Raw genomic sequence first — 21754 nt, 5'->3', positions numbered from 1 at the left:
GGTATACACCTCTTCAATTGTTTGGTAACAGAAATTGCTAATCATTCAATCACATGGCAGTAACTCAATGCATTGAGGCATCTAGATGTAGTGGAAATGACTTGCTGAAGTTCAAACCAAGCTTCAGAATGGGGGAAGAAAGGGGATTTAAATAAATTTGAATGTGGAATGGTTGCGGGTGCCAGACGGGCTGGTCTGAGTATTTTAAAAACTTCTGATCTACTGGGATTTTCATGCAAAACCTTCTCTAGGGTTTACAGAGAATGGTCAAAAAAAAAAAAAAAAAAAAAAAAATTAAAATACCCAGTAAGTTGCAGTTGTGTGGATGAAGATGCCTTGTTGATGTCAGAGGTCAGAAGTGAATAAGGCTCAGCAAAATCGGACAATTTGATTGGAAAAACGTTGCCTAGTCTGATATCTGCTGTGGCATTCAGAAGGTTGGGTCAGAATTTGGCATAAAGAACATGAAAGCATGGATCCTGCCTTGTCTCAACGGTTCAGGCTGCTGCTGGTGGTGTAATGGTGTAAGGGGTATTTACTTGGCACACTTTGGGCCCCTTAGTACCATTTGAGAATCATTTAAACGCCACAGCCTACCTGAATTTTGTTGCTGACCATGTCCATCTCTTTATGTCTATAGTGTACCCATCTTCTGATGGCTACTTCCAGCAGGATAATGCACCATGTCACAAAGCTCAAATCATCTCAGACCGGTTACTTGAACATGACCAAATAGAGCAGCTGTGGATGGATGTGCAGCCGACAAATCTGCTGTAATGGCGTGATGCTATCATGTCAATATGGACCCAAATCTCAGAGGAATTGCAATACCTTGTTTATTCTATGCCACAAAGAATTAAGGCAGTTCTGAAGGCAAAAGAGGGTCCAACCTGGTACTATCAAGAGGAACCTAATAAAGTGGCCAGTGAGTGTATGTTGCACACATTAACACTGGGTGAAATACCTCACCTGAACTTGCTTTCTATCAAGACTTCAATACAGAATACAAATATTGTGTTCAAGATTTCTACCTGTCATCCCACATTGGACAGTTTTCACTGAGCTTGTTGCAAGGCATTGTGAGACTGCCTTGTTAATAAAAGCTACTGTATGTTCATATGATATTAATTTTGTCCAAACTAAGGAATCATAATGAACTGCCTTCAGTATGCTTTGAAATAACTCCTGTGCTAGAAATCCAGGCAATATTAATCTTCTTTCACTTCTTTCCTATTACATTTACCTGGTCTACAGATCCTCTCCTGGCCACAGCAGGGGTCGGGACTGTTCATGATGTGCAGTTCTTCAGTGTAATTGGTGATGGCAGCCTGGTACCTGGCAGCAGAGATTCATTCATGTATTCTTTTGTTGTCCTGCAGGGGGCAGGGAGCGGGGCGACTGAGTGACTCACCCCTCCACACACTGACTGGTGCTATGGAAGTGTGTCGGAAACGATCTGTCACATCTGGCCCTGTCACTTTCAATCACTTATACACAGGCAAATGCACAAATGCTAGTGCAGAGTGCAGGGAAAGGGCCTGCTCATTTAAAGCCACAGCATGAGAAGGAAGGGACCCTGGAGACACAGCCACATTCCCACAGACACAAACGTGTGGCACGCACATACATTCAAATATGATGCACGGGGAGATTTGCATGCACACACATACAATTTCAAGTTCCAGCTATATCCAAGCCAAAAAGAGCATTGGCTTTCGGGTAATAATTAATCATAGCATTCAGACATTAAATGATTGCCTTTATGTATGCTCCTAAAATTATATAATAATAATTAGCAGATGAAGGCTTCTTAGTTGACAGAATGTTAAAACTTTCAGATATTCACCCTTCATCATATTGCATACATTATTATTATTATTTTTTATTATTATTATTTTTTTTTTAGACATGGGTGAAAGGCCAAGAAAAAAAAACTTCAGCAGTGGGAGTTTAAGGTCTTGAAGAGGTGCAAAGGTGACCCTGTTTCTTCTATCCTGGTGTCCTGACTCTTGTTTGAGGCTGTGGGTAGCTGAGAGATTAATTTAGAGACAGTTCAAAGAAAAAGGCAGAGGTGGTGCACAAACAGGCCAGAGACCACGCTGATCACTGAAAATAATTATTTGCTGTGTCACTGGTAACCCCTTCCCTCCATTCATCTATGTCAAGAAACCTTCTTTGACAGGGACTGCGTGTGTGTGAAGACATTGGCACGGATTACTATTAATGAAGAGAGGAATCTCCCATCAAGATTTATGGATTAATCCCTTTTGGGTCTGAAAATACCAAAGATCTATACTCGCCAGCACAAGGTCGCAAGTTTTGTAATTTAAATGAAAGGGTTTAAAAGGTGACAAATGAACAAAGCACAGTTTCATTAAGGACTGATTCTTATGTACATCTCTTAAGATTTATTGCAGCATAATCCTTTGCTAAAAGAAAGGAGTGGACACTGAAATGATTAATCTCTTTTAATGTTGGTGTCTGAAACAGCCCTCTCTCTATTTGTAATTGCCAAGGAAGCGTAAGCCCTTGTTGCTGGTTCAGGATGTTGCTACACTCTAGGAATGAAATGGCCAAAGGAACCTCTGATCTTTCTTTTTTTTTTGCCTAGCTTTTCTTCAGACGCTTAAAACGACCGGAGGCTAAGTAACTGGTAGGCCCCAGTTAATGCTACCATACGCTTGAAGTCATTTTCAGAACAAGAGGCAGAAATATGGGAAAGAGAACCAGAAAACACAACAAATATAAAGGCCAAATTTTGAAACAAATTACACGCAGGGGCATGTGTGCTGCCATGATGTATTAAGGTGTGGAGTACCTCTGTCCTCTCTGCTGGATAAGCACTTCACTGATCCTGTGCATAAACATAATTTGGAGTGTCGTCTACAAGAGCCTAGCGGTGGATGAGTTTCAGCCCCGGGCAAAACGGGTGCAATAATTCACAATAATGTAAAAAAATATGCAAGCCTGCCTTCCGTGAAATGTCTCTCTCAGCTCATCATTAATATTAGACAATATGACAGTCAGTCATGTTGTTGTTAGAGATTGTATTGAGAACAACATTAATGATGTGTACATAGTCATGTTGACTGAAGGAAGACAAATGACTCTTAAAACTCCTTGAGACGTACCGAACCGACACCCGAATCCTCCATCCCCCAATGTACTCTCTCCTTCCCCTTCCTTTGCTATAATTTGCACCTCCTGAAGGTAAGCAAACTCAGTGGAGTGCGAGTGAGATCAGGGCGGTACTCCACAGTGACATGACAGAAATGCTAGTGACGATGAATTTCATATGTGCCAATCAGAAAGTGAGATGCTTGGCTGAGCTGACTGCTCACATCACTCTATCTCAGGTAGACTCAAGTTCTTCAGACAAAAGGGGAGGAAAAAAAGCCAATTAATTTTCACTGATAGCCAGAGATGGTCAAAACATATTTGCATGATGCTAATTAATTGTAAATAATTATGTATAATGTTATGCATTGCAACACAATTCCTTTTGGTTGGTCATTCTATAAAAAACACAGAGGTACTGCAAGAGCCCCCAGATTTGAAGATCCAGATTTTCACATACTTCACTGCATAATGAAAACAGTAGTGTGTTGGTCTGCTAAATGTCCTCAGAGAAATAAATTCCAGCATTCAGAGCACAGACTAAAGAAGATGTTCAACCTTTGAAATGTCACTGCAATCATCATCCTTCACATAATTATCATAGATACAGAAAAAAAATATGCCTAAAAACCTTAATGTGCACGCATTTATGCATTTAGCTAGATCTTTATGCTATTTTCTTCAAAGCCCAAGCAAACATTAAGACATTTCCCGTATTATACTTGTTACATAAAGATTTAATCATGGCAAAAGCAGGTGAAAAGACAAATAGAAATAAAGCATTGAATATTTAAAAAAAAAAAAAAGAAAAAAAAAACATAGAATGAAGCAGGTATGTCTCCTCTGTGCTGAATGAGTGGAGTTGACAGATCGTTGCTCTCTTCTCTGCTCGGCCCTGTGAATACACATATCCTCGTGCTCCAAATGCGGGCTGACAGCTTGCCCGGAGAAATGAAGATGGTAGTTTGGGGCAATGGTAAAGAGCCTGAGCAAACAGGACATGCTATGTACACCCAGGCTAACAATGAACATATGCTTTGTTTTTCTGATGCCAACACGGAGCATTCATGGCCTCAAGAGACTCCTGAGATTCAGGGACCAGTTGGAGCGAACAGCCTTCTGGCTATTTTTGCCTTTTTTGGCAGACTGTTGTTTCTAATTTGTTTACAGTACTGTAGCCATTAAACTGCGCTGGCTGTTACATTGTGAATCTGTTTGCTGTTTGTTTATTTATTTCTTAAAGTCAATCCAGCATCTATGGCTATATTCATGGTGAGAACCAGTTAATCCATACAGAAGACTTGTCTTTACACACAAATCCGGGGACAATTTAGAAAGTTCAGTTAACCTAACCTGCATGTCTTTGGGCTGTGAGAGGAAACTGGAGCACCCGGCGTAAACCCACCCAGAGACAGGGAGAACATGCAAACTCCACACAGAAAGACCTCCTGTCCTCGCTGGGGCTTGAACCAGGGACCTTCTTGATGTGAGACAAAAGTGCAAATCACAGAGCCACTGTGCTCCCCTAGATTGTGGATAAAGTCTCTCTTAAACAAGTTAAAACCTTTATGTCTAACCTGAAACTGTAACTCTGAACAAATAATTTTGACCCACTATGTGTTTACTCTTTTAAAAAACCGCTAATATTTAAATTAATTACTTGATGCAATGTACTTATCAAATCACAACCAAATAAACACATAATCAAATCATATATCCAGTATTACTTAAAAGGTGTGCTTTTAGTAACTTTCAGTAGTAAAGCATTAGGAAACATTATACAATGCCTAAAATATATGTTATTAGTATAATCAGTTTAAATGTTTACTGATCTACAGTTTACTGCTCTTCAGACACACTAAAAAAAAAAAAGATTTATTGAATTTACTGAATTTTTTTAAGGTAAGTGGTTGAAATCAATTTGTTTGAGCTGCATTAGGGTTAGCTAAAATTTATTTAATGTAGCTTAAATAAATTGTTTGCAACCACTTAACTTATTCTATAAGTTATTCTATATTCTATATTCTATATTCTATATATATATATATATATATATTTCAGTGCACAGAGCAATATGTTTCCACATTATTGTGATTTAAAACTAGACTTCAGTGATCTAGGTCATTTTGCTGATGCCTAAAATAAAAATGACAAATAAAAGACCTTTGAATTACCTGAATGAATGGTGACTTGTTTATATATCAGAATATGTGTGTGGTCACATCTTTGGATTCTGGTTTAGATGACCTTTGATTAGGTGTAATTCTGGACTGGAGATTATTCTGCATCTCTGAAGGTCTCAGAGATAAATTACTCTGCCTTGACCAGTTTTTCTATCCAGTTTATCTTACCACCTTCCAGGTATGCACAGACAGCAACTATAACACAAACTGACCCGTCTTTCCTCTACAATTAATTTCTCATTCAGTTCTCAATTTTGTATTTTATTTTATTTGTAGCTATTGATGAGAACATAGCCATATTCACAGTAAGTCACTCACTCTTCCTGTCAAAAAACCGTGTGATTAAGTATATTAATGCAGTTAGAATACCCCATAATTCAAGTTATCCCTTCGTGACTTTATAAATATATCAAATATGATATACTGTCATTTTCCTGAATATTAGTGTGTGAGCATCATAGCATTTCATATGTAACATTAACTTTATACAGTGGTTCAAATACAAGAAAAATTTGAGTTACATATTGGACACAATAGTATGTTTTTTGTTCTTATGTTTTGCCTTCAAAAATAGTTCTAAACAAAGCTAGTTCTAAACACTATAGTGTTTTGTCCCTGAATTAATCTGTCTTTGAGTGAGACATTTAAGTCGATGATTCAATAATCAATTCCTAAAGACTTTTTGAACAAATTTTTTGAATGAATGATTCAATGAATCACTCATTAAGGGACTTGCCTCCACCTAATGGCGGTTTTGGTGTTATACTAATTTATCCATGACAGGCCTAAACCAGCCAAGGTACCAGAATAAAGACACACTAAGCTTAATTTTGTTTAATTATTGTTATTGGAAAAATCCTATTATCATCCCTTTTATCAACATTCTTCAAAATATCTTGTTTTGTGATAAGCAGAAGAACGACATTCATCCAGATTTGCAATAACATGATGGTGAGTAAATGGTGATTTTGTTGTTTTTGTTTTTGTTGTTGTTGATTTGGTGGAGGGTGAACTATCCCTTAAAGCTGTAGGTCTGTAATGCGTTTGACATGAGCACTAAACAGTAGGCCTAAACAATGAAAACTTTCATCTCACCCTAGTCAAGAACCTTGTGAATGTGCAGAAAAGTGACTCTGGGATCCTCTGAATTTCTTTTTATACTGTTTATTGATCCTTACAAGCATATACTCTATAAATTACAGCTAACAGATTTTTAGCTGTAATTGAAGTCAACGTTTTGAGACAGATGGCAGATCAGTGTCAGAGGGTCAAAGGTTACATCTCATCTTAGAAGTTGCTCACCTATATCTGAGAGGTCTGAGAGGTTTATCAGAGCAAAAGCCCTAGATGAGTGACAGATAGGTACCTTTATGCTACAAAGTGGATTGGGTTCAGTGTAGAGGGTGCGAGCGCAGATGGGAAGTTCTGTCTCATCTCAGTAATGAAGCACACCTGAACTCTGCTTTAAATACCAGAAGAGAGGATGGAAATGTCACATGCAATTAATACTCATGATGCAAGATGGCACAAATCAAACCTAGACTCTCAAATGAGAAAAAGAGAGAGACAAGGAGATTTGGATAATAGAATGACAGATCACTACCGACACTTTCACAAGGAAACTCCTGCAAGGTTTATTCTCAAAACTTGATCTTTATTCCATATTTAAACATGCAAATGAATAACATTATGCTTATTTTGAAGGAATTTCATTATTTTACACAGGGTTGGACTGGAGGGCTACAAAGTTAGATATTTCTGTCATTATTTACTTTCTGTACTGTGTATAAAAAAAAAATAAAAAAAAATTGGAAAAAAATATATTCCAGAACATATATTGAACACTAACTACTCGTCTACACACAGTGAAAGGAAACAGGTTTGTGTGAGGATAACACCCTATTTGTGTGTAATTTGTGCCACTTTTGTCACTTGCACTTGCATGTAGTTTGACATTATCAACATTCAGGATAAAATTTATAGTAATAATGAACAATATCTCGACCAACCAAGTGTTCTTTTTTAAACATGCTGCAGTTTTACTTGGACATTTCACAAGGTGAATGATTCTGTTGTCCTGTTGCTTTTTTACAAACCTGAAGCATTTGAGTTTTTTATGCCAAAAAAAAGTAACTTGAAAGTGCTTCAGTTCTGCCACATCTCAGGTGATCTTTTTCATATTTACAGCACAGTCTCTCCTGTGATCTGAATACTTTGAGTCACTAGAGCATGCATTGTAAATCTGCTCCACTGCAGGAACGTTATTTCAGTGAGAAATTTGCCAAACATATGAATATATCTGGCTATATTTGCCTAATGTGCTTGGTGCTCATCTCCTGTACTTCTTCCCCCACTATGTGCTGAGTGTGCAGTCTCACTGTCTGCAGTCACACTAATTGGACCCCTCTCTGATTCACCTCCAAGACCCCAGTATGTTCAAACAGATAGGAAAATAAAACACAGCCCTAAAATAATGAGATTCCTCAGGTCGCTTCAAATGTAACAGAAAATGATGACATTTTGGTTTGAACCCAACTGACTTTTCTAACAATGTGAAGACAAAAGAAGGCCCAAATGCTTGAAATCGCCCCCTATTACTTTGATATAATTACTCTATATTAATCCCATCTCGATAATGACAGGGCCTCTCTCTCTCTCTCTCTCTCTCTCTCTCTCTCTCTGATTTGCCAATAAAGTAGGCTACTCTGAATCATTTGAAATAACTTTGAGAGAGAGAGATAGAGAGAGAGAGAGAGAGAGAGAGAGAGAGAGACAGAGAGAGAAAATAAAAAAATAAATAAAATAAGGCATATATATATATATATATATATATATATATATATATATATATATATATATATATATATATATATATATATATATATATATATATCCCACGACTGATTCAACACGAACACGTCTAGACTTCTTTTGAATGAAAAATGATGCGTGAGGGAAAATAAAGCAATATGACCAGAAGGACCAGGAATTCACCAGATGAGTGTCAACGGGGAGGTAAAAAATGAAGCATTTACCTGTTCCTAATCTGATTTCTTCATGGCTTTCTGTAGATATCGGACCCCGCCGTGAATAAGCTTAGTGTTTGCGCTGCCAGTCCCGGGTGAGAAATCGCTCCGCTCTGCCAGGGCCGTGGAGACCGAGGGAAACCAGCTCCAGATCAACGTCAGCTTGATATTTGGCTACTTATTCTTACTACCACAAAATGTTTAGAATATATTACATATAATTTTCATATGCATCTTTCCTCTCTCTGTAATGTGCTTTAAAGGCGAACCGGGGACCGGGGTAGACTATATGAGAGGGCATTCATATCTCCATGGGAATCGGGATGCGTTAATATGTATGAGCGCACATGTGACTGTTAAAAATCTCTAAATGTTGAAATAATAACGTTTATCTGGAGGTTTCAGACTCCAGCTTTATTGTTCATGAAATGTAGCTAGTTTTCACAATTCAGACTTGCAAAGCGTTTGAAAGACTGCAAAGAAGCAAACGGGTAATTTCCGATGGAGGTGAGCGAGAGACTGTTGTAAACGCGACACTGACGCGAACAAGCCTCTGGCTTTCCCAGAAGATTATAAGCTGTAAATCCAAAAATTCCAAAAGAAAAAAAAAATGGATTAGGAGAGAGGGATGCGCGCAATTTCAAAACCCTCCTTCCTCAATCTCTCGCTTTCTCTCTTTTTTTTTTCTTTTTTATTATTATTATTATTTTTTTTATTAGACAATGGAAATGCATATGAAAGGAACAAATAAAAACATATTAAGGAAGCCTTTAACTCGAGCATAGATAATTGATTTAGGGAGTACAAGAAGAGACGATCACATGAAGCCTCATTGGGACAACCAGTGAGCCATACTTCAAACGCAGAGATCAGGCTTTACCCTGTCACGTTGTCGTTTTCTGGAAGACGAAAATCCCTTTAAGTCCAGCACTTCCGATGGGGAGGCCTCCTGAGGAGGAGGCTGAAGCCACTTAGCGGCTGAGCCTGCGCGAGCAGCCCTGCAAGCAGTTAACACACAATGAGCTGCAGCGTTACGCAACCACCGCTCAGAAAGCATCCGTCTACAGCTGCAAGAGGGACGCGTACAAAACAGAGTGCCGCTCGAAATCCTGCTCTCGGTGCTAAGAAGAAGCAAATAGGATTGATCCAAATTTCTCAAATGGGGAAGACTATAAGGGAAATCACGGGGCGAGCGAAAAGAGAGAGAAAGAGCTTAGAGCTTTCATTGTGTTGGCTCCGTGAGCTTCTATATGTACAATAATGTATGAAAATCATGTTTTTGAGCCTATGAGCATAACTGTCAGTAATGAGGATGGCATTACTGTACATAGAGTTTTTCCAAAGGGTATATTTGGAATTTTTTTTTTTTACAGTTACAGGCTCTTTTATTACAGCATGTCCAAACTCTTTCCTGTGTTGTGCCATTATCTGTACAGAAAATGTTTGACACGAATCACAATGGGCCAACGATCATACATACAGGTATGCCTTTATTCCTCACAAGATTTATTGAAGAACTCTCCAAAGACTTGTATGAGTAGTTAGCATAATTTCCTAAAGCAAAAACCATTAAAACAAACAAAAACACCAAGCAAATTGTATGTGACAGCATAAGAGGCATATATTCATCCAGTAAGCTGGCCATAGATTCCTCTGTGTGTTACATAGTACAGCGTGCTGCCCCTCATGGGACAGTGGCCATTCTCACAAACATGTACACCAACTAGCCATTCATTTCACTGTCACATGACTTCAGGGGACACTATTCATTTATAAATGTGTTTCATTACTATGCAAGTCTTCATACTCTATATGATGGATTCAACAAAACACAAATCATGCATTTTCTGCAGAAGGACAGAGAAAAAAAAAAGTGACAGCAGAAAGAAATAAAGAATGATCAATCACATGCTAATTTATTTACTTCCCCCACTCCTAATGAGTGTCCAGCATGATTAATCACGAATATGCATGCCACATTGCATATAGACATTGCTTACCAAAATAGTGTGATTTTACAGTTCTCCACAATACTCTGCCTGAATTTTCTCTTTAACAGAGTATTAAAGGAGTAAACGTTGTGTTTTACTGTTTAGACATTCATAGAATCTACACTCATTTGAACAGATGAGCTTTGCATCCATTATTTAGATCACATACATCAGATTAAGAAAGTGAACGTTAATGTTTTATATTACTGAATTTTACTGCTTTTTGTTTTTATTTGTATGCTATAACTTATACTTGACATTCAGCAAATGCAAATGAAGCCAAATGAATGTGATTGCAATCATTACCGTTGACATCCTGTGCCACCTCATAAGAAAGAAAAAAGTAATAATAAGGCAATAAAAATATCTGTTTAATATATCATATAATTTAAACTGGAAATAAAATCTTAGAGCTTGTCAGAATTTTTTCTCACAAAAATACCCTATTAATTTTTAGAAGGGATCTTATTATATATATTTTTTTGTATTTTATTTATTTATTTATTTATTTATTTTGCTACAGTGTGCAAACAAAATGTATTTCATTAATTCAAGTATTTCTCATCAAATTATTCTCATTTGGAAGTTGCTTTTATTATAATTGTATAGCTTCATATTTAGGGTTCTTAAGTTATTAATGTGATGTAATAAACACAATAGAAGCCAAACTCTAATCGGTAAAAAAAAAAAAAAAAAAATCAAATATTGGCTATTGTGACAGTCAAGAGTGATTTATGATATAGTGATAAAGGGAAACTAAACTGTTATAATTAGCAGAACATATGAACACATATTTGCTAAAATGACTTTGCAGAAGCTGGAGGGTAATTAATTAGACTAACTAGCAGTACTATTCATCTTCCTTCTGACTGACAGTGATTTTTTTTTCTTTTTTTCTGAAGCACGATTTAACAATTGATTGTGGCATAAAAGCCCACCTGCAGCTTAAGAATTAATTTTCACACAAGAAGTAGAGAAGAAAAGCCTTTGCCAATGCCAAAGCCAAAAATCAATAAATAAAATAAAAAATCCTCAACTAGTGTATATTGCCCCATGTCATGAATATGCAAGAACTCACAAGATACCGGCAGACTCATTACTAATGTTACTGCCAATTACAAGGCATGTCATGACACTGATTCATGAATATTCAACACTGACTGATCTTCATGCTCACCACTGTGATGGGTCTTGTTTTACAGTTTTACTGAGGAAGAAGAGATGAGACCTTCATCACAGCACAGAGGAGTCATCCAGCTGCATTGCAAGCTGTTTCATTAGGGTTAAATAGTTAAATGTGTGTTATATAAAACTGCATTAACATGATGGAGTGCTCCCTTGTTCCATGAAACTCACATTAAAGCATATTAAGTAGACATTTAGTCCTGAAAAGAAGGAATCTTAAATTGGAAAAATGCTATAGACCAGTGCCTTGAGCGAAAGGGGTGCTTTAAGACAGCAAGAAATATGGATTAGATCATGCAATCAACAACATCTGACCTTTTTGAACCTGCATAAAAATTTGAAAGATTTCATAATCTCTAAATCAAACTCAGTCACATGAACTGTGGTGTGATGTTTTAAAAATTATTAAGTCATCTGTTGGCCAGTGACACCTAATTAATGCTGCTTATCTCACAGGGAGAGAGCTGCACACTTATGATACGTATCTAAATAGGAAGAGGAAGCTAGCAAGGGGAGACAATGTCTAGGTTGGACAATGAGTCTACTATACTAGATAATATCAGGCTACCATGTCGCAGCGTTCTCTGAGTTTCAAATGTCTGTCAAAAAGTCTACAGCCTCTGTCAATAAACATTTCCAATTAGAGTTGGTTTATGTCATACTTAACACATAGGTGCCTGCAGGAACATGCAATGATAAGATAAATCTCTCTCACTCCAAAACAGAAATTATTATATACTTTTATATTGCCCGTAATGTACTATACCTCAGTGTTCAAGCCAAGAGAATACACACTGTCAAATTCCAGTCTTATATTGAGATTCTGATAGACATCTGGTGTTGGCAGTCAGGTTATACTGCAATCTCAGGAGAAAGGAAAAAAAAATAAAAACCTGAGAAAATTATGCTACACAGTACAGCAACTTCAAAGAATTAATACAATATTTAGCAGTAAAGCCTGTTTTTATCTGTGAAGATAAGTAAAGTCTGCCTCATGTGATGTTCCCTGTTTCAAGTAATCTGGCAGCAAACTCTTCACATTCATTAATATATTTTGCTTAACGGAAACTATTCAGAATTGTATTACCCTGTCATTTTTTGTAAATCACAATGACTCTGAGACAACTTAGATTGTATACACTGACATGAGACTGCCCAACATGAGACATGTAATAAACACCACTGGCACTGTCCATGGTGCTTCACCTGTCTGAATATTCAAGTAAAAGTGCTGAATAAACAGCTCCTGTCAAAAACTGTACACACTGAAACAAGCATCAGGATTGGTAGTGCATTTGGGCATTTTTTTTTTTCTTTTTTTTTTTTCTTGTTATTTGTACTTGTTAAAGAAAAGATAATTTAATGTTGGCTTTTAATAATGTCAGTAATGATAGCTTTATGCATAACTATTTCCTCCACATTCACAACACCTCTCTCTCTCTCTCTCTCTTCAATGTGTCATAATTGGGAAATAACTTCAGTCCAATTTGATTGCTCTTCATTCGCTGCCTCTTCTTCCTGATGAGCAGTGATTAAACTATGCATATATATAAGGCAGTTAGTAATTAAATGAGCCAATGGGCAATTATTGCTTAATTGTATGTAATTTCCCTTCATTAAAAAGGTAAATGAAAGCAGGCCATATTGTGGATATAATACATTAGATATAGCAATAAACCCAATCAGGTGTTGAGCACATGGCTGGCCTGTCATTTGATATGTGGAACATGACTGAGAGTTTTGGACATACTCTTTAAATTGGACATCTTGGGATAGTTTTGTCCTCACATGTCAGCCTTTAATGGCTAAATTGCAGAGTCTGTGGCTTATGGACATCTAATGTGTTCTGTATTAGGCTGAAATACATTGATCAGCACTGTATTTTTGCTTTGCGTTATAACAACATTATAAAACAATAATCGAAAACTATTGTCCAGTTGGTGGTGAACAACAGTGTCCTCTAGAGGAGACTGCCACCCCCATTTGGAGATAGAAAAAAAAGTGTTTTTAGTTAAGTTTTGGAACCTTTATTAAGAAAACCTCATAAAAAATAATTTCATATCTGTTTACATAGAAAAAGGACTAAGCTGTTTTTTTTTTTTTTTTTTTTTTTTTTTTTTTTTTTTTTTTACATACTGTGGTATAACTCATAAGGCCATGAAATAGTTTACGGTGGCGCATAGATGTAGGATTAAGTTTGTGGAAACAACACACCTACTGTATTCAGGTACAATATGGCAGAAGGGAATTGACCCCTGTTTCTAGTTCTCTTCACAGTCTGCATCAGAGCTGTTGTCTCCATCACATTTATTTATTTTCATTATTTTCATTTTGGCAGTTCCTTATTAATCCTTATTAAGTCTTTTTACTTTTAATTTGAAATGACTGCGAACAATTCTTTCCTCTGCCCTCTTCTAATGACTGTAGTGTCGTACAAATAGATGCAAAGGGTTAAATATTCTGTATATGGAACTATGGTATCTTAAAAGGAAAGCTTGTTTAATTAACGTTGTGTTGGGTTTAGTCAAAAGCATGGCCAGCAGGGCCTGCTCAAAATCATCTTTGATGAAATATAGCTTTTATCGGTTTATTTATTATTTCATGTCTAATGATGTTTTGCAGTGCACAATACAATGATCAATAGCTCTATATCTAGATTCCAATCCATATTCATTGTTGTTTAGGCTTAGATTAACTAGCTTTACCAAAAAAATAATAATTATAATTATAATAATAAATAAATAAAAAAGTAACTTTATTAGAATGAGAAGCAAATAAATGCTTTTTAATTATATTATTTTTCCCTTTTTTTCAGTGTTTAGTGGGAAATCGACCTCACAGAATGTAATACTTGTAATTTCAACTTGTGAATGTATAAAGAGCATTGTGCATACTGAAATGTATTACAAAACAGAGGTAAATTGCTATTCGACGATGGGGAATATAAACTACAGCAGATCTCGCTGAAATCACAGTCATGCACCGGCTGTCAGTCAGCCCTCAGATTGGCAGAAGAGCCTCGCAGCTGATTGGTTCTGCTCACGTATGACGCATATGACGTACTGAACTCAAACACGTGGGTCTCACATAAACAAAGACACATTGGCAGACAGAGCTCTACGTGCCAGTGTTGAGCTCCGCGCTTTGCGAAGCACACGCCGTACTGGACAATTAAACACATATTCTGCATCACAACCTTATGGATACGATATAGTTCTACTGATGGTCTACTAAGGTATGACATTGCCTTTCTTTTTATTCCTTGTCTGTTTGAGCAAGCATGCATTTTCTATTAGCAGAGCAAAAATACTCATATGGCATTTTTGTTTTAAACTGACGTTGAATGTTGTTTGTTGATTTCTGATGGTTTTATATACATTTATTTGCTGTTTTTTTCTGTTTAGCTGAATTGTGAAATGAGCTTTTATCCAGTCGCTGTGTGAGACACTTGTGTGAAATTGTGTATATTCAGACATGCATGTATTAAGATAATTAAACTCGAGAGTTGAAACAAATAAACAAACGCGGCGCGCAAATCCTTAAACTTTCGCCGCATCACGCACATGTCCTGATACCACGCAGCGCTAGAAAGTGTTTACGATTTGTGAGTTTAAGTAAGCTCTAGAATTTCGTGTAGTTATGTAATATAACTAATAAACCGTGATGCAAAATCAAGTGAAAGTTGTGTGTTTTATCAGAGGGCGAATCCAGAGCTGACTCGTTTGTCTTGAACCCCGGTATTAAATTTCACCTTCATCGCGATCTGCAGAGGAAAAGTCTCACGACTGAAGGTAGGCTAATTCAGCAAAAAATAAATAAAGAAATAAAAATATAAAGTATGTATTATATATTATATATATTACATATTACATTACCATAATATATAATGGTTAAAAGCGATTTTGAAAAGTTACATGCAAGCTGAAATCAGTGCCAAAACATGTTTTGATGGGCATGAGGCTATTATTTCTAGGTAGTCTTTCGTTTTTTTTTTTTTTTTTTTTTTTTTTTTTTTTAATTGATTGCTGTGTTTTCGCAGCCATGCCCTGCGTCCAGGCTCAGTATGGCTCATCCCCGCAGGGCGCGAGTCCTGCGTCTCAGAGCTACAGTTACCACACCAGCGGAGAATACAGCTGCGATTTCCTCACGCCAGAGTTTGTGAAGTTCAGCATGGATTTGACCAACACCGAGATCACCGCCGCCACCACCTCTCTGCCAAGCTTCAGCACCTTCATGGACAACTACAACACCGGTTATGACGTGAAGCCGCCTTGTCTTTACCAGGTGCCCCATTCTGGAGAACAGTCCTCCATAAAAGTGGAGGAAGTCCAGATGCATACATACCATCAGCAGAGCCATTTGGGCCCGCAGTCAGAGGAGATGATGGCCCACTCCGGGCCTATGTACTTCAAACCTTCCTCACCTCACGCTCCTGGAGCGGCAAACTTCCAGGTTCAGCCAAATCATATGTGGGAGGACCCGAGCTCACTGCACACTTTTCATCAGAACTATATGACCACGCATATGATAGATCAGCGCAAGAACCCCGTGTCCAGGCTCTCCCTCTTCTCTTTCAAGCAGTCTCCACCCGGAACCCCTGTTTCCAGCTGTCAGATGCGCTTTGACGGGCCTCTCCACGTGTCCATGGGGCACGACAGTTCCGGAGCGCACCGAGCCCTGGACAGCCAGAGTTTCGCAATGCCCAGTGCTATTAGGAAACAGGCGGGAATAGCCTTCACGCACTCTCTGCAGCTCAGTCACGGCCATCAGCTGATGGACAGTCAGATGCCGTCACCCCCGTCCAGAGGATCTCCGTCCAGCGAAGGTTTGTGCGCGGTGTGTGGGGACAATGCGGCTTGCCAGCACTATGGAGTCCGAACGTGTGAAGGGTGCAAAGGTTTCTTCAAGGTACTTTTTGCATTATTATTATTATTATTAGTAGTAGTAGTAGTATTAATTTATTAGCTTTTTTTGTTTTTGTTGTGGCCGCCTTGTATCGGTGAGAATATCTGATGACACCTTATCAGACATCTGAGCAACTGTCATTAGTGTTAGCGGTTTTTTCTTCTTCTTCGTCTTCTTTCAATCTTTATTTTGCTCACTTGTTAGTCGCATATCTGATTAAATGTAATTTAAATCAAAAAGAAACTTAATGTTTGCTTAGAAAAATATGAAAAGTTTGTCTAAGTTGTATGCTAAACAACTGTCTATTTGTCACATTTTCTTGATTTAGCGTACAGTACAGAAGAACGCCAAATATGTCTGTTTAGCCAATAAAAACTGTCCTGTGGATAAACGCCGGAGAAACAGATGTCAGTATTGTCGATTTCAGAAGTGCCTGGTGGTCGGAATGGTGAAAGAAGGTACATCGCTTTTTGTACACACGTCTGTGCATCTCATAAAGGCTGTTTATAATAATGTGCGTCGCACTTGGAATAAAGAAAAGCGCGCAATTGAAATTATAGCCATCGCTGACTGAATTGTATATATACATGTTACAACGAGCATAACAGCCACTTGATAATAACAGTCTTGTATTATTTTGACAGTTGTCCGGACCGCCAACTTAAAGGGTCGGCGAGGCCGTTTACCCTCCAAACCCAAAAGTCCGCAGGAGTCTTCGCCCCCCTCTCCGCCCGTCAGTTTGATCAGCGCACTGGTCAGGGCTCATGTGGACTCCAACCCTTCTATGAGCAGCCTCGACTACACCAGAGTGCGTTATGCTCAATTCATCTATAATTTTACTCATCACTTTAGGGTTTAAAAGAAGAAAGTCAAAATGCGAATTCATGCGCCAATCTGACACAACCAATATTAGGAATTTAATATCATACAGTGTTTCATTATAAACTTTCAGCACTTTAAGGGTGGCATATTTTACTTTCTAAATTGCTTTTGCAAGAATGAAGCTTGTGAAATACAGACACAAGTGAAATTAAAGAGGGGGAAAACTCTCCCCCTTCTAGAAATGGGCTTTGCAATTTCACGGGTTATATATTTTAAGGGAGCTCATTAAGTCATGTTTAAATTAAATTCCAGTTCCAAGCCAACCCGGACTACCAACTGAGCGGAGATGACACACAGCACATCCAGCAGTTCTACGACCTCCTCACCGGATCCATGGAGATCATCCGCGGATGGGCAGAAAAGATTCCCGGGTTCACCGACCTGCCTAAACCGGACCAGGACTTGCTGTTCGAGTCTGCCTTCCTGGAGCTCTTCGTGTTGCGCCTGGCGTACAGGTACCAAGGCCTCTAGAGAGGTGGCTTTGCTGCTTTCGTTTTTATTGGCTCTGCAATAATTAGGAACCGCTTAAATCCCCATTTAATGCGCACTGTAATTAACGGGTGCTTTGTCATTAATCTCAGGTCCAACCCGATGGAAGGCAAACTCATCTTCTGTAACGGAGTGGTGCTGCACAGGCTGCAGTGCGTCCGTGGATTCGGCGAGTGGATTGACTCCATAGCGGAGTTCTCGTCTAATCTTCAGAACATGAATTTAGACATATCTGCTTTCTCATGCATCGCCGCCCTAGCCATGGTCACAGGTGAGATCAGTTTTATTACACGGTTTCAAAAAAAAAAAAAAAAAAAAAAAACTTTCTTTTTTATTTATATTCTCATATGCGAATTAATAATGTTATTTTGCAGAGAGACACGGACTGAAAGAACCCAAGAGAGTGGAGGACCTTCAAAACAAGATAGTAAACTGTCTGAAAGACCAAGTCACCTTCAACGGAGGCGGCTTGAATCGTCCAAACTATTTGTCCAAACTGCTGGGTAAACTGCCTGAACTGCGCACACTGTGCACACAGGGTCTGCAGCGCATCTTCTACCTAAAACTAGAAGACCTGGTCCCACCGCCAGCAATAATCGACAAACTGTTTCTTGACACCCTTCCCTTTTAAACCGCAAGAAAAGAAGAAAATAAAACTATTTCAAACAACCTCAGAGAACTTCCACTGACTCTCTTCAAAACTGAAAGTCTGTTTTTTTGGTTGTTTTTTTTTTTTTTTTTTTTTTTTTTTTAATCCACCAACCATTGCCAAACGACCTGCGCTTTCTGAAAAAAGAAAGAAAGAAATAAAAAAAAAATGACTCACTAATCTAAAGCCTGGAAAACACCACGCGAAATAATGATGTTAATAACTTTTGGCATCGGCAAGTTCTTTTGCCCCTTTATCCCAAAAAAATAAAATAAAAAATAAAAAAAAATTTAAAAAAAATACAAATACCGCTACTGAGTATCTCAGAACAGAGAGAGAGAGAAATTGGGAAGAAAGTAATGATAATATGATAAATTATGATAAAATACACATATTATTCAATAGTATGCCTGATTTTGAACAATGAAAAATATCTCGCCACTACTAATCGTTTATTGCAAACGTCTTTATTCATGGGAAATCACAGAGTAGAGTGTACTATACACCATTTCTATATACCTATTCAATAGATTATGTGATTTATATGATGTGTATAAAGCTTGTACAGAGATTGTTTTTTTCTTTTTTCTTTTCTTTTTCTTTTATAACTTGTGCCTGTGTATCTCTGTCAGGTGGAAAGGAGACGCATGTTGTAGAGGACTCTTGTCTCCATTACACACTCTATATTCCGGACACTATGTAGTCTGTTAGATTTTATAAAGATTCGTAGTATTGGGGCAACTTTTAAATATGGCACATGTGGATAAAACCCAGTATCGTCTGTACAGGTAAAAAAGGACCCATAGTGTTTGTAAAATTGTCAGACATTCCTCGTTTGTATGTGTTGTATGTATTGTTGCTGTTTAATATAAACGTTTATATATTTATTTTGAGTTTGTCGTTAAAGCATGGTGCAGTTGAAATGATTTCAGACGCATCACCGTCGTCTTTGTTTAATGTCTAACATGTGATTTTATTTGCCATCTTCTGTTCCTGTAGGTGTGTGAAGATCATCACTGCCTTTTTCTATGGTTTAACTAAATATACTGCAACTCGTTCGGTTCCGATTCCGAGTCAAACTTCATGAAAAAGGAATATTTAATGTTTACAAATAAAACTTTTAAATCATTTCCATTCAGGATCCGTGTCTCTTAATCACATCTCATTATTTTGTGGTCAGAAATTGCTCATTTAAAAACCTACTTTGCTCAAGGAATTTTTTTTTATATTATTTTGAATCCTGTTTTTTTCTCATCATTATTATTATTATTATTATTATTATTATTATTATTATTATTATTATTATTATTATTTTGTGAATGCAAAATGCAAATTAAGGAACAAGGCGAAATCCATATTTCCTATCTATCCCTTTCAACAGGTTATTTTCTTTTTTTATTTTATTTTTCATGTTAAACTTCAACGATTCCACTTCTCAGTATACAGAAGTATTTGGAAAGTTTGCTCCACTATCAAAAATAATACATTTATTTTAAAACGTTAAATTTATTCCCATTTATTCTAAAGACTTCTGCGCTCTAATATATATATATATATATATATATATATATATATATATATATATATATATATATATATATATATATATATATATATATATATATCTGAGTAGAACATTATGCATAAGATTATTCGTTTTTCAAAAGCTTAAAATTGTTTTGTTGTTGTATTTGTTGTGGAACGTGTGAGAACTACAGGTGTCTGAACACTATTAAATCCGTTACAATAAGTGAGTTGCGATGAATGAAAATGAGAGCCATGAATGAAAATAAAATAATGTTATAATAATGTATCTACATTTTCTGTATAACCTTTAGAATCCCGCTACTGAGTAACAATTGGAGCAAGCGTCATTAAATTAAATGTATCTAAATTTTGACTGCGATTTGTTTAATTCAGGATAAAGCAATGAAGCAAACTTATGTGCTTGCATTTGTAATTAAATGTTGAAGAAGAACATATAAGTATAACTAATCATACAGCGCGTTTAAAATTCATTTAAATGTATCTGAGCATAACTTAGCCAACTATGTAAAGAATGTTATGGGCATTAATGTGTAGTAAGGACATGCAATTATCGAATGAAAATGTGAATACTGTTTATACTCTACAACATAATGTATTTCATCTTTTTGTTAAACTGTCTTTATGTGATCTTCAGCACCATTGCAATGTTTCACAAGCTGTCGATCACACCACATCATAATTAACTTTATTATATTGAAAGGTTCTCTAAATTATTTCAAGCAGTGCGGATTTGAAAAATGTGAAATGTGCACATCACTGTTTTTACTTGTCTGGTGTGAGCGCGCGAGTTATGACTTGTGTGTTTCAAACCACAACAAAATAAAACAAACAAACAAACACGAACGTTATTATTATTATTATTATTATTATTATTATTATTATTATTATTATTATTATTATTATCATTATTATAATTTTTAATTTGTCGGCCTGATCATCTGATAATTTACGTTAACACCAAGCTCACAAAGAGTAGGCTATTCATTTTGACATAGACCTGCAGTCTATTTGCAGTCACACACAGTGGCATACAATCACAATTTAGATTCCTTGATTTTTTCCCCCTACCCATATGTCTGTATAAACCAAAATGTCCTTTTTATTTATTTTTTTTATTTTTTTTATTTTTTTGCAAACAGGTGCTAAGTTGGCGTACATGGACATTAAAACATTTGCGAAACCAAGGCAAACATAAAATTTAGATCATGAATCAGTGTAAAATATAAACCCAGGACATGTAACCATGTGTGTGTATCTGATTTTTTGCTGTGTTTTGTCACTTTCTTCTAAGGCTTCCGACAGAAGTTAATTCCGGCACATTTTACCTGAAACCAGAGCCAAAACAGTCCTGATGGAGCATGTGAGTCGTAGCTGTCAGTGAAGTAAGAGAAGTGAGCCTTACAATCGGTTCTATCTCACAATTTTTTCGAAGACAGCAGGTATGCCGTTCATGCACACGCTCGCTGTGCCTTACTGCGGAGTTCCTGACGGGATTCTGTCATTCGCCATTCATGTCCGCGCAGCTCAGAGAGAAGATGAAGGTGCCTCTGGGCAACGTCTGGGAACGCTCACTATCGCGTAATCTCTCCTCCTCTCTCTGCTTCTCTTGCTCTCTCATTCTCTTTCTCTCATCAGCCGTGGCATGGCTGATCTTTTCGCAAAGTTCTCACAAGGCAAAGAATTGTCTGAATAATTAGATCTTCACAGCAAAAAGACTAATTCCAAGTCAAATTAAGATTACACTCAAAAGCAGTTTGCTGACATTTAGCAGATCAGTTA

At 37.1% G+C, this 21754-nt stretch overlaps 1 protein-coding gene across 1 annotated transcript; it reads left to right on the top strand.

The window, feature by feature from the left end:
• The first annotated feature begins 14626 nt into the window (after positions 1–14626).
• On the top strand, positions 14627–19642 carry nr4a2a (nuclear receptor subfamily 4, group A, member 2a). Its single transcript, XM_052564895.1, has 8 exons — positions 14627–14737; positions 15201–15293; positions 15542–16410; positions 16736–16865; positions 17052–17215; positions 17542–17744; positions 17871–18049; positions 18153–19642. Exons 3-8 carry the CDS (start codon positions 15544–15546, stop codon positions 18407–18409), a joined length of 1800 nt encoding a protein of 599 aa, XP_052420855.1. The 5' UTR covers positions 14627–14737; positions 15201–15293; positions 15542–15543; the 3' UTR covers positions 18410–19642.
• Positions 19643–21754: the final 2112 nt, after the last annotated feature.

The sequence above is a fragment of the Carassius gibelio genome, chromosome B9 (genome assembly GCF_023724105.1).
Source record: "Carassius gibelio isolate Cgi1373 ecotype wild population from Czech Republic chromosome B9, carGib1.2-hapl.c, whole genome shotgun sequence".
NCBI classification, from domain to species: Eukaryota; Metazoa; Chordata; class Actinopteri; order Cypriniformes; family Cyprinidae; genus Carassius; species Carassius gibelio.
This window is presented reverse-complemented; position numbering and strand designations above follow the sequence as displayed.

Excerpts from the sequence above, each read along its gene's own strand:
- nr4a2a (XM_052564895.1), top strand. The coding sequence starts at position 15,544 with ATGCCCTGCGTCCAGGCTCAGTATGGCTCATCCCCGCAGGGCGCGAGT. Across the intron at positions 16,866-17,051 it reads GGTCGGAATGGTGAAAGAAG|TTGTCCGGACCGCCAACTTA; the intron begins GTACATCGCTTT and ends TTATTTTGACAG. Across the intron at positions 17,745-17,870 it reads GTGTTGCGCCTGGCGTACAG|GTCCAACCCGATGGAAGGCA; the intron begins GTACCAAGGCCT and ends CATTAATCTCAG.